This window comes from Lethenteron reissneri, chromosome 50 (genome assembly GCF_015708825.2).
Source record: "Lethenteron reissneri isolate LAM-NWPU_2019-01 chromosome 50, ASM1570882v1, whole genome shotgun sequence".
Lineage (NCBI taxonomy): Eukaryota > Metazoa > Chordata > Hyperoartia > Petromyzontiformes > Petromyzontidae > Lethenteron > Lethenteron reissneri.
Window position 1 is genome coordinate 3,526,069 of NC_083828.1, and position 13,537 is coordinate 3,539,605.

The window sequence follows — 13,537 nt, forward strand, 5'->3', positions numbered from 1 at the left end:
GCGGCCAGACGCGCACGCTCGCTGCGCGCTTACGTCACGATCGCTGCGCGCTTACGTCACGAAGCAGCGTAATGACGTCACGACGCGCACGCTCGCTGCGCACTTACGTCACGAAGCAGCGTAACGACGTCACGACGCGCACGCTCGCTGCGCGCTTACGTCACGAAGCAGCGTAATGACGTCACCGGTCGCTCGTCAACCAATGGGAGAGGCGCGATTGTTGATCCGTCTGAGAACGCGGCGGCCTTGTTCCCACGTCCGCCGTGCACGGCAACAGAGGGTCGACTTCTGAACCCTGGCCAACGTTTAAACTCGCGCCGTCTTCTTACAAAACAATAACAACAAGCAAGCAAGCAAGCGTCATGCCGGCCCGCTACGTCGGCGCGTTGCTCGGTCTGGCGGCGCTCGCCGCGGCTACCTCCACGGCGACCCCCGGCAAAGCCTCGGCCTTGCCTAACAAGGCTGCCGCGTTCAACCGCACCGAGGCCCCCGGCAAGGAGGCCTCGGCGCCTGACGGCTCGTACAAGTCCCCGTTCGACAACCTCATGATCCAGCGCGCTCTCTACGTCCTCATCGGTGTCACGGCCGTGGTGGTCATATACTTCATCATTCGCACCATTAGGTACGGAGATGTTTGCTGTTAAGGGTGATCGCCAAAGCTGCTTTTTAAAATCCTTTATATTAAGTTCGCTTGCTTGCTTAGGACCGTGCAAATCTTTCGGTCGTTTTTTAACCCACTTCCCGTGATCCAATCGAGCTGACATTTTGCACACAGACTCGTTGTGCGAGACAATTAATTTTCGTGAAAAAAAATTCCAAAATGTTACACTTTTTAGGGAAAACTAATTAAATATTTAATTAGCAATTGTTTAATACTGCAGACAATCATCTGACCCATAGGTGGCAGCCATCTCAAGCCAGAGGACGAGAGGACTCTAGCCGCCACGCATATAAAGGATTTAGAGTGAAAAACTTTGTTTTTACGGGTTAATTTTTTACCAGTGCGGTGAAGTTTTTTGAGTACTGTACGGGGTTGGTCCAGATGTCTTGTGATTTCACAATTAATTGACCGAGAACACCTCCCCCCCCTCCCCCCACCGTTGCATATTAATTTATGTATTTAATAAGCCTCACTTACAAAATAAACATTGTGTTTTAGAGAATTAAAGGGGGGGCGTGGGGGGTGGTCTCAAGACATTGTATCACTTTGTGCAACACAATTGGGCATTGCTATGCGAGCTTACATAGCGTCTAATGTTGTTTTCTTACAGCCGTTTCAATGCGGGCAAAATTTAATTGTATTTCTCCCTTGTGATGGGGACTTTGTAGGATGAACGTTGAGATTTTTAAGGGCACGTGGTGACCAATAAGGTCTGAATTGGTCTGTAATAATTTAGGCACTGATAATGGGTTGACATGTATGCTGGTCGAATACAACCGCATCTCAAGGCGCTTGACGGAAGCCGTGGGCATCTTTAATTTGCTGTCCAGTAAAACCTTGGATTGCGAACATAATTCGTTCCGGAAACATGTTTCTAATCCAAAGCACTAGTATATCAAAGCACTCGTATATCAGTTGTGATCACGTGACGCTCGGCAGACAAAGAGTATACCACGTACTACTCGTATTGCAAGACCTCGCTCGTTTATCAAATTAATATTCATTTAAAAAAATTGCTCATCTTGCAAAACACTCACAGACCAAGTTACTCGCAATCCAAGGTTTTACTGTATTTTGTTCAGAGGCAGTCGGCCGTAGGCAGAGGAGGAGACGAAGCTATTGAGCAGGCAGTCGGAGGCACGGGTGATTCGGGAAAGGGAACTTTCACGCCATGGGGCTGGACAAAAGGATAAGCAGCAACGTTTCACTCAGAATCAGAATTTGTCCTGGAGAAATCCGATGAGCAATGGAGCTCTTTTTCGCAGATGTGCAGTCGTAGAAAACGCCACGACCTGTGCCCTTTAACCATCCCCACTTGCCCAGCTGCTGCTGCTGCTGCTACATGGAAATCCTTGAGGTGGGAGTCACCAACAGTCTCTGTTGACAGCGTGGGCAAGCGGTCGAGAAGAAACAAGCGGTACGGCGTTCTGAGCACATCAGCTGAGCACATCGAGCTCGCTGCCCTGGAGCAGGAGGACGATGACGACGATGAGGACACCACCCTCTTCGAAGCTCGCCAGGGCCGGAGATGAGGTGCGTTTCACATGTCAGCGCATCTGCATGTAACAATAACACCGTACGCCAATAAGCGGTGATGACATCACCACGGCGTCTGTGCCAGGCCCAGGTGCACTTTGAGGCCACGTGAAGTGTCGACGGTCACGGGACAGTCCCAGGTGCCATGGGTTGACTGATTGAGATGACTGGCAGATGCACCAGCTGTGCCCTCTCCTGTGCCAACTGTATCTAACACACTCACACGCAGTATTGATTCAGACAGGGATAGCCTCATGTGGTTTGTGCATTCATACTTGGCCACATGGTGGGCAGCATAGCAATTGTTGTACTCTTCTTCTATGCTCACACAACTATGCCTCCCATCTTCACTATCCCACCCAGGCCAGCATGGTTGAAATATGGTCATTTAACCACTGTGATCCACAGTGGGTTAACAAACAGCTCTACAAGCACACTGGGACACATCTCCTACCACCCAGTGCTCAATAGTAGAGTAATTGTGTACATTTGTTGCCTAACTACATAGCATGTACCACAGCCTACGGATGATTAATCCCGTCTGCCACTGTGGTGAAGGTGCTTTAAATGTACATGTTATTCTCCCACTGCTTAAACCAGGGGTGGGGAACCTTTTTTTCTGCCAAGGGCCATATCGATATTTATAACATCATTCGCGGGCCATACAAAATTTTCAACTTCAAAATTACCCTATTATATTTGGTCCATCATTTAATTAACACACCCCTAATGTGATGGCTGGAATTGCTTCTCTTTGGTGAGGCGTGTGATGTTAGCTGGTATTGATGATGTTGCTACTCGCAACTGTTTTTCCAGGTTTGCCCCGAGATTAATTGAATTTTGGAGTCCAGCTTGCGGTTGCCTTGGCAGGGCCACACCAAATGATTTTGCGGGCCTTATACGGCCCGGGGGCCAGACGTTCCCCACCCCTGGCTTTAAGGAATATGCAACCCTCAAACAGGTAGATCTTGTTATGTAGATACAAATAAAAATAAAGAGACCCACCTTTACACTATGAGATCTCTTTTACCAGTGGCAAAATATAATAGTAGGTTTTTACCCTTTTAACTGGTACAAAACTGACACCTTTATTCAAGGCATCATGTTTGCAATGACCACAACACAAGTAGTCAAAAAAGCAAACAAAAAGAAGCAACTCTGATAAGGATGATAATATGCACTGTCCTTGAAGTTGATTGGCCCACACCCGAGACGGCTTTCTTTAGAGCCTAGTCCCCATTGGTGTAGGGCCAGATGACACCAGAAGGCGTACAACTCAAACACAGTGCAATATCAGAGTATTGAGAGCTCGGGGTAAGCATTTACACTATGAGATCTCTTTTACCAGTGGCAAAATATAATAGTAGGTTTTTACCCTTTTAACTGGTACAAAACTGACACCTTTATTCAAGGCATCATGTTTGCAATGACCACAACACAAGTAGTCAAAAAAGCAAACAAAAAGAAGCAACTCTGATAAGGATGATAATATGCACTGTCCTTGAAGTTGATTGGCCCACACCCGAGACGGCTTTCTTTAGAGCCTAGTCCCCATTGGTGTAGGGCCAGATGACACCAGAAGGCGTACAACTCAAACACAGTGCAATATCAGAGTATTGAGAGCTCGGGGTAAGCATTTACACTATGAGATCTCTTTTACCAGTGGCAAAATATAATAGTAGGTTTTTACCCTTTTAACTGGTACAAAACTGACACCTTTATTCAAGGCATCATGTTTGCAATGACCACAACACAAGTAGTCAAAAAAGCAAACAAAAAGAAGCAACTCTGATAAGGATGATAATATGCACTGTCCTTGAAGTTGATTGGCCCACACCCGAGACGGCTTTCTTTAGAGCCTAGTCCCCATTGGTGTAGGGCCAGATGACACCAGAAGGCGTACAACTCAAACACAGTGCAATATCAGAGTATTGAGAGCTCGGGGTAAGCATTTACACTATGAGATCTCTTTTACCAGTGGCAAAATATAATAGTAGGTTTTTACCCTTTTAACTGGTACAAAACTGACACCTTTATTCAAGGCATCATGTTTGCAATGACCACAACACAAGTAGTCAAAAAAGCAAACAAAAAGAAGCAACTCTGATAAGGATGATAATATGCACTGTCCTTGAAGTTGATTGGCCCACACCCGAGACGGCTTTCTTTAGAGCCTAGTCCCCATTGGTGTAGGGCCAGATGACACCAGAAGGCGTACAACTCAAACACAGTGCAATATCAGAGTATTGAGAGCTCGGGGTAAGCATTTACACTATGAGATCTCTTTTACCAGTGGCAAAATATAATAGTAGGTTTTTACCTACTATTATATTTTGCCACTGGTAAAAGAGATCTCATAGTGTAAATGCTTACCCCGAGCTCTCAATACTCTGATATTGCACTGTGTTTGAGTTGTACGCCTTCTGGTGTCATCTGGCCCTACACCAATGGGGACTAGGCTCTAAAGAAAGCCGTCTCGGGTGTGGGCCAATCAACTTCAAGGACAGTGCATATTATCATCCTTATCAGAGTTGCTTCTTTTTGTTTGCTTTTTTGACTACTTGTGTTGTGGTCATTGCAAACATGATGCCTTGAATAAAGGTGTCAGTTTTGTACCAGTTAAAAGGGTAAAAACCTACTATTATATTTTGCCACTGGTAAAAGAGATCTCATAGTGTAAATGCTTACCCCGAGCTCTCAATACTCTGATATTGCACTGTGTTTGAGTTGTACGCCTTCTGGTGTCATCTGGCCCTACACCAATGGGGACTAGGCTCTAAAGAAAGCCGTCTCGGGTGTGGGCCAATCAACTTCAAGGACAGTGCATATTATCATCCTTATCAGAGTTGCTTCTTTTTGTTTGCTTTTTTGACTACTTGTGTTGTGGTCATTGCAAACATGATGCCTTGAATAAAGGTGTCAGTTTTGTACCAGTTAAAAGGGTAAAAACCTACTATTATATTTTGCCACTGGTAAAAGAGATCTCATAGTGTAAATGCTTACCCCGAGCTCTCAATACTCTGATATTGCACTGTGTTTGAGTTGTACGCCTTCTGGTGTCATCTGGCCCTACACCAATGGGGACTAGGCTCTAAAGAAAGCCGTCTCGGGTGTGGGCCAATCAACTTCAAGGACAGTGCATATTATCATCCTTATCAGAGTTGCTTCTTTTTGTTTGCTTTTTTGACTACTTGTGTTGTGGTCATTGCAAACATGATGCCTTGAATAAAGGTGTCAGTTTTGTACCAGTTAAAAGGGTAAAAACCTACTATTATATTTTGCCACTGGTAAAAGAGATCTCATAGTGTAAATGCTTACCCCGAGCTCTCAATACTCTGATATTGCACTGTGTTTGAGTTGTACGCCTTCTGGTGTCATCTGGCCCTACACCAATGGGGACTAGGCTCTAAAGAAAGCCGTCTCGGGTGTGGGCCAATCAACTTCAAGGACAGTGCATATTATCATCCTTATCAGAGTTGCTTCTTTTTGTTTGCTTTTTTGACTACTTGTGTTGTGGTCATTGCAAACATGATGCCTTGAATAAAGGTGTCAGTTTTGTACCAGTTAAAAGGGTAAAAACCTACTATTATATTTTGCCACTGGTAAAAGAGATCTCATAGTGTAAATGCTTACCCCGAGCTCTCAATACTCTGATATTGCACTGTGTTTGAGTTGTACGCCTTCTGGTGTCATCTGGCCCTACACCAATGGGGACTAGGCTCTAAAGAAAGCCGTCTCGGGTGTGGGCCAATCAACTTCAAGGACAGTGCATATTATCATCCTTATCAGAGTTGCTTCTTTTTGTTTGCTTTTTTGACTACTTGTGTTGTGGTCATTGCAAACATGATGCCTTGAATAAAGGTGTCAGTTTTGTACCAGTTAAAAGGGTAAAAACCTACTATTATATTTTGCCACTGGTAAAATAGATCTCATAGTGTAAATGCTTACCCCGAGCTCTCAATACTCTGATATTGCACTGTGTTTGAGTTGTACGCCTTCTGGTGTCATCTGGCCCTACACCAATGGGGACTAGGCTCTAAAGAAAGCCGTCTCGGGTGTGGGCCAATCAACTTCAAGGACAGTGCATATTATCATCCTTATCAGAGTTGCTTCTTTTTGTTTGCTTTTTTGACTACTTGTGTTGTGGTCATTGCAAACATGATGCCTTGAATAAAGGTGTCAGTTTTGTACCAGTTAAAAGGGTAAAAACCTACTATTATATTTTGCCACTGGTAAAAGAGATCTCATAGTGTAAATGCTTACCCCGAGCTCTCAATACTCTGATATTGCACTGTGTTTGAGTTGTACGCCTTCTGGTGTCATCTGGCCCTACACCAATGGGGACTAGGCTCTAAAGAAAGCCGTCTCGGGTGTGGGCCAATCAACTTCAAGGACAGTGCATATTATCATCCTTATCAGAGTTGCTTCTTTTTGTTTGCTTTTTTGACTACTTGTGTTGTGGTCATTGCAAACATGATGCCTTGAATAAAGGTGTCAGTTTTGTACCAGTTAAAAGGGTAAAAACCTACTATTATATTTTGCCACTGGTAAAAGAGATCTCATAGTGTAAATGCTTACCCCGAGCTCTCAATACTCTGATATTGCACTGTGTTTGAGTTGTACGCCTTCTGGTGTCATCTGGCCCTACACCAATGGGGACTAGGCTCTAAAGAAAGCCGTCTCGGGTGTGGGCCAATCAACTTCAAGGACAGTGCATATTATCATCCTTATCAGAGTTGCTTCTTTTTGTTTGCTTTTTTGACTACTTGTGTTGTGGTCATTGCAAACATGATGCCTTGAATAAAGGTGTCAGTTTTGTACCAGTTAAAAGGGTAAAAACCTACTATTATATTTTGCCACTGGTAAAAGAGATCTCATAGTGTAAATGCTTACCCCGAGCTCTCAATACTCTGATATTGCACTGTGTTTGAGTTGTACGCCTTCTGGTGTCATCTGGCCCTACACCAATGGGGACTAGGCTCTAAAGAAAGCCGTCTCGGGTGTGGGCCAATCAACTTCAAGGACAGTGCATATTATCATCCTTATCAGAGTTGCTTCTTTTTGTTTGCTTTTTTGACTACTTGTGTTGTGGTCATTGCAAACATGATGCCTTGAATAAAGGTGTCAGTTTTGTACCAGTTAAAAGGGTAAAAACCTACTATTAGACCCACCTTTGTTCCCACATGTGCCTCTGGATGAGAGGTGATGGGCAGGGCTTGGTGAAGCCACCAACATCATCAGTGGCATCAACCTGGGCTTGACTTGTAGGGGGTTTCCGGCCTTCAGGAGTAATCGAACACAAACAAGTAGTCGAGTCAATTTAATTGATTTAATTTAATTGATTAATTGTCCGAGCTTTATATCAAAGTATCTCTCAGGCTATGTCATGATGTTACCGTGGTATGGTCACTGCAGTAATGTCCCGAGAGCGCTAATCCGTGTCTCCTGAGAGGCACTTAATTTTTTCGGACAGCCGTGAACCCAAGACCCTGGTCTTTGTCTTTATTGTAAAGATAAGCACATTTCTTCGTGCTTTTTTCCCTTTAAATGCAGAACACTGATTGATTTAACGTGCAATTTGTATTGAGGTTTGAGTGTCCTTAGTTAAAAGAATTACTATAATAAGCCAAGCATGTGTGTGTCCCTCGCGTGATGTCACTCCACATGAGGCCCACCCTCCCGTGTGACGTCACTCCACACTTACGCAAAGTCGTTTCAAATATGACGTTTCTTTACAGAAAGTGACGGTAAAAAACAAATCTAAACAGCACAGTGCTACATCCGTGTGTGACATCACTGCAACAGAGCCCCCCCCCCCCCCTTCATTAAAATTCATGCCCACGTGGAAATTTACACTAACGCACAAGAAGGTCGCGTACTCCACATGCCGCACCCCTCCCCTCATTAATAATCATGAGCGGGTGACGTCACTCCACATGCTGCACCCCTCCACAATAACCATTAACAGGTGATGTCACTCCACATGGGGCAACCCCCCCCACTCATTAATAATCATGAGCTGAACAATTTTTCTATTGAATATTTCAGATTTACTGCAATATACACCCGTCCTTGGACGGGCAATAAAAGCCAGTAGTATATTTTCGTGTGAGAGGTAGGGTGGAGTAATACTATAATTAATACACAACATTGCAATCCCATTGATCCTGACTTGTTTTCTGACCATTGCACATCAGTGCCAAGTGATTGTCAGCCTGTCCTTAACTTATCCTAGGTCAGGGGTCGGTAAAGAAAATAACAAGAAGAGACTTTTTTTCTCGAATTCGGTAAAAAAAACTCAAAATTTCAAGAAGAGCAATGCATGTGAATACGAGACGGTGGTTGTAAATAAATAACGTCACATAGCGGTCCTTAACGAGTCGCATGCAGTTCCGGAGCTGCAGGTTGCCGACTCCTGGGCTAAGTAATTTCAAAATGAAATGAGTGTTTGAGATGATATGTCTGCAATTGACGACACTGACGAGGCAAAGGTGGCTGGGCAAAGTTGCTATCCATGCCACGCATTCTCTCCTGGCCTTAGTAGGCGCTTTCAGACAGCAGATTTCCTACTTGGCACAAATGGGCTCTTTGCGTTGGTGTACGGTGTTTTTTCTGCAATATTTTGCTGTCTTTAATTTGATTTTCTGTTTGCACTCAGTCACATATTCACTTTAAGATTTTTTTTGTTCATGTTTTTGTTTTTTGTTTGTTGCGGTTGCACCCGATTCAAGAGCCGAATGGCTCACAGGGCTATACCTAATAAATGAACTTAAACTTGAACTTGTTATAGTATTAAAAGATTCGTGCTTTGTTGACATGTAAAATGCTCTGTGTTTCATCCACAGGACACCAGGCGATGTTGGATGTAGGAGTTCACCGACTGCACCGGGGGAAAAAAAATATGAAAGGCCAAGCAAAGAGCGACAGTGCTTTTCCCGTTCACCAGAAAAGTTTTGTACATAAATTTCACACGCGCGTGTTGGTAGAATTAATGAGTGTTGTTCAGGAGCCTGAAATCTTATTATCTTCCGAGAAGCATCAACACTTTGTGAGGGATGATGAAAAGGTTTGGATTCGGTGTGCGATCTACTTTCGGTGGGTCTCTTGGTAGGAATTTATTTTTGTTATAAAGAAGTGAATGTGAATGATATAACTTCCAGTCGAATTAACTTTCAAGGAAAATAGACGTGTGTGCTCATCCTATTTTGTATCGTGTCTAATGATGCTGTCAAAGTCAATCTGTGCAACAAGTGGCTGCGTGTGGCCCTTGGAGTATAGCGATGCTGAGGTCAGGGCACTGAGTCAGCAATGCCAAAAGTATGGGTTGGATCCTAGTCACCAATGACTGACTAAAATAAACACGGAATTAGTGTTTTTTTGGAATTGGTTAAGGAACACTGTTGATATTGTTTTGAGTTGTGTTGTTACTTTGGTGAGGGTTTAGTTTGTTTTCAGGTTAACAGCCTTTCGTCGTTTCACGAGTTCATGTTTTCTGAGCTGACCGGTAACTATTAACATGGTGTCACTCTCATAAAGCACGATATCACTTGCTACCAAACAGGGATTTTGGTTAAGAGTTGCCACAAACGGTAGATTGCCCTCCCATTTCAGCAATTAACGCTGTTTTCACCAACAACCCAAATGTTCTTGGTGAGCAATACTCGAGGAGAATAACTGTGCTTAGCTTCAGATGTAATATATTTTATTACTGCCTACCATATTGTGATCCTGATCTTTCTAAAACCGCTTTGGTTTTTGCGCCGCTTGTCTAAATGTGTCTTCGTGTTGTACTTCGTGTCGTGCTGCGTGTTATTCCACGTGTTCTTTGGCACGATGTCCGACATGGAGAGCTGCAATTATCCGGTTGTGAATTATGTTTGATTCAAGAGGCTCTGTATGATTAAGAATTAAGTGAAAAGGCTGCAAGCCTCTCACATCGAGCTTTTATTTTTGTCTAAGGGGCACACATTGTCCCGTTTCACTTCATTTAGTGAGTGACAAATGTCAACGTTCTCTTTATGCTTCGTCAAGTATTTGTTTTTATTGTTACGTGTATAATGACCAATCAATATGACATTCATGTATGTCATAAAAAACATTGCCATGTGGACGCAGCGCAGTGCAAGTTTACGACTTTTCGGCTTTCCTTATCCAAATTTGGTGAACAAAACTTTTGTTGTGATAAGCGTATAGAGTTTTCTTGTTTTTTCTCACTGCTGTTTTCAATTCTATCATTTCTCTTCCAAAAAGACTAATGTCTTTTCTAAAGGGACGTTCTCATCCACCACTTAAATGAAGACAAAATTGGGCAACCAGTGTATGTATCCACCCATTCACTCGAAACCTTTATTGCCAAAGTGAAACTTCATAATTACTTTTTAAAAAGTCACCGTATTTGCCAGGCATGGTGCGGCATACCTGCGATGCAGTGCTTCTACGTGTGGATGGTGGATCACGTGAACGTCACTGTGTGACTGGTCTTGCAGGCCTATGACGTGGCTAGTAGATGGCAATAAAGCAAGCGGATTTGGTGACCCGTCTTCATGACCTTTTGAGTGTCATCCCCTAGTATGCATGGGATTGTTTTCAGATATGCCAATTTTCTCCCACTTGCAACATAAGCATCAAAGAGTATTTGGCAAAACATCCCAATGTAAGATCATTCCTGAAAAAAACAACTAATCCATTGATTATTTAAATTAATAGAACAGGTGGTGAAGTGTACAGAAAGATACAATAAAACTGCATATACGAACCATACAGCTATTTGTGACAATGTTGATTATGGAAGAATGATAAACCCGTAGGTCTGAGGGTATGATCACTTATGAATTCGTGTTCCCTTAGTAACATTGTGGGGGAGTCGAGTTCAAAGTTGCATGCCACTTAGCCATTTTGTTGGAATTTGAAACGTTCTGTTCTCGTGGCCACCTCGTTCCATCTTCGACCGATTACCAAAGGGCACCAACTGCTTAGCATTGTCCGTGAGAGACACTGCAGCGTTGTCAGAGAGCAATGTTGTAGCATTAACATTCTGTTTCTAGATTTGACATTTTCGTGACTGCAAGGGTCCATACTCTTGGTTCTTTCGGTAAAGTCACGTAGGTAAAGAAAATAGTAAATAAATTAAATCACGACGTTTCGATTGCGATACAAGCAATCATCATCAGGTGTGACAACCACCGCAAGAATTTTTTTTACTGAAGTGACGTTCTAACATTCTATTTCTAGGAGGACATTTATTATTTTTTGTGCGACTGACATATCTGAATTCTACCGTGCAAAAGAATGAACCTGGGCCTTCACATGATGAATGGACATTTAGTCATGTCAGAATGTCTATAAATGTTTGGTAATGCTCATCTTTCTGTAAAATTGATCAATTGCGCAAATTCTTTTTCCCATGGTGTGGGGCCCAGTCTGTCCATTTAAATACCACTGTTGACCTCCATTGTGTACTGCTGCTTCCAATTTCCCCCACGGGTTTGACTTTTGCAATCTTTCTATTGTGCATCAAGCACAGTGCTACATGGCCTCATTTGACACTCGTGTGTGTATGCACATTCTCAGGGCTTAGCTCGTCCTAAATGTATTTCCCTGTAGCTGTAATGTGTTTTTTTGCACTTTAAGTCTCGTTTATTATTGCCAATGTCTGTATGCTTCAGGTGAACTGGGAGTGACCGTTTTGCAGTGACAATTCTGTAATTTGCCAGATGTTGCCATGCTTGTAGTACACTGCTTTAGAGGTGGGGGTTGATGGATCATGCAAAGATCATTGTGTGCACGAGACATGCAACGCAGTGTTATTCTCTTGCATGCCTGGGCTTTCTCCAGATACTCCGGTTTGCTACCACATGCAAAATGTGTAGAAAAGGATTATCAGTTTGTTTTACGTCATGGTTTTCTGTAATGATGCTTGGGATGAGCAAGATTGTTTGAACAAAAATGTCCCTTCAAACCTGTCTCCTTAAGGAAAAGCATCTCCCTGGGGTGATGCTTTCTGGGAGACACTCGCAGACAGTGGTAGAAATTCTCACCTTCCCATGCAGGTGGCCGGTATCTCAAAATGACGACCACATTCGATTGTTATTACGAGGTGGTGCGATTGATTGGAAGTAACGACTGCCACATTTGACCCTGACCACGTTGTGAACTCTTGCCCAGATCGTCGAGTCGAACACTCTAACAACTTGTATTTGGTTATAGTGTCTCTTTAGAAGTAATACGTGTTGGTGAGTAAGAACACGTGGCTTTAGTTGGGAGTCAATTCAAAGTTTACCACCCTGCTCAAATGTGCAATGGGGTGGAGAGCATCTGCGTAGGTTGCTCTGAACCAGTTGTGGTAATTCCTCATTCCTGTGGCGGGTGCCAGGCATCCCATAGGACTATAATGGCCATATTATCTGAGCACGGGTCCAGTCTTTATGTGAAGTTAATTTAGAATTAATTAATTGGACATCGTCTTTGTGCCTGCGTGGTGAAGCGTGCCTGCGTGGTGAAGCGTGCAGGTGTGTCACGTGGAAGACTTGACAGCAACACTCATCCGTTGTACGTCGCATAGTCTATACTCTTTGGTTTATTCGGTAAAGTCACGTGGGTAGAAAAATAATAATACATCACGACGTTTTGATCGTCAGATGAAGGTGAAGACGGTTGCTTCAGGTGAAGACGGTTGTTTTTTGGTGGCGATCGGAACGTCGTGATCTATTATTTTTCTACCTACGTGACTTTACCGAAAGAACCAAAGAGTATGGATTCCTGCAGTCACGAAAGCTTCAAATCAAAAGTCGCATAGTCCGTCGTCCACTTGTTTACCACTATACACAACCACGTGTTGCTGTGTCCAGGAATGTATGTCGATGGCTTGATGTACAATGCAACTGCAGGTTGCTTTGCCCAGGTGTCTTGATTTACGTTTTGAGTAAGCTGTGATGTAATGCTTTTGTCAGATTTCTTTTTTTCATTTTGAAACTGGGTGGGGGTTCATGATCACTGTACATACCCGTCTGTACAAATACACGCTTTGGCTTTGGGTGCACTGCGATGTCTGTTTTCATTGTGAAACAAATTAAAGTACTTTTAACATAAAGCATTTTTTGGTTTTGTGTTTAGGATGAAATGACGGTGTATTGCTCACAGATGTGCTACAGTATCAAGTCATATTCTCTCCCTGAGTACATTTGAATTTTCTCTCCAGTTGTCTTGTGTTTGCTAGTCCCCATGTCACTCAACCTGGCCCCTGCAATCGTTTCTGTGCTCTTAGCTATCATCCCTGCTCCTCATTGCCACTACAGTACCTTGCCTTCACCCGTTGCTGGCTTCATCACTGCTGCGCAAAGA

At 43.5% G+C, this 13,537-nt stretch overlaps 1 protein-coding gene across 1 annotated transcript; it reads left to right on the top strand.

Annotated features, from left to right (window-relative positions):
- Window positions 1–218: 218 nt before the first annotated feature.
- Window positions 219–13,377, top strand: LOC133355047 (membrane protein FAM174A-like). The gene is made up of 3 exons (XM_061572304.1): window positions 219–622; window positions 2,049–2,194; window positions 9,043–13,377. The coding sequence occupies exons 1-2, from the start codon at window positions 363–365 to the stop codon at window positions 2,191–2,193; spliced, it is 405 nt and encodes a 134-aa protein (XP_061428288.1). The 5' UTR covers window positions 219–362; the 3' UTR covers window position 2,194; window positions 9,043–13,377.
- Window positions 13,378–13,537: the final 160 nt, after the last annotated feature.

Excerpts from the sequence above, each read along its gene's own strand:
- LOC133355047 (XM_061572304.1), top strand. The coding sequence starts at position 363 with ATGCCGGCCCGCTACGTCGGCGCGTTGCTCGGTCTGGCGGCGCTCGCC. Across the intron at positions 623-2,048 it reads TTCATCATTCGCACCATTAG|CGTGGGCAAGCGGTCGAGAA; the intron begins GTACGGAGATGT and ends CTCTGTTGACAG.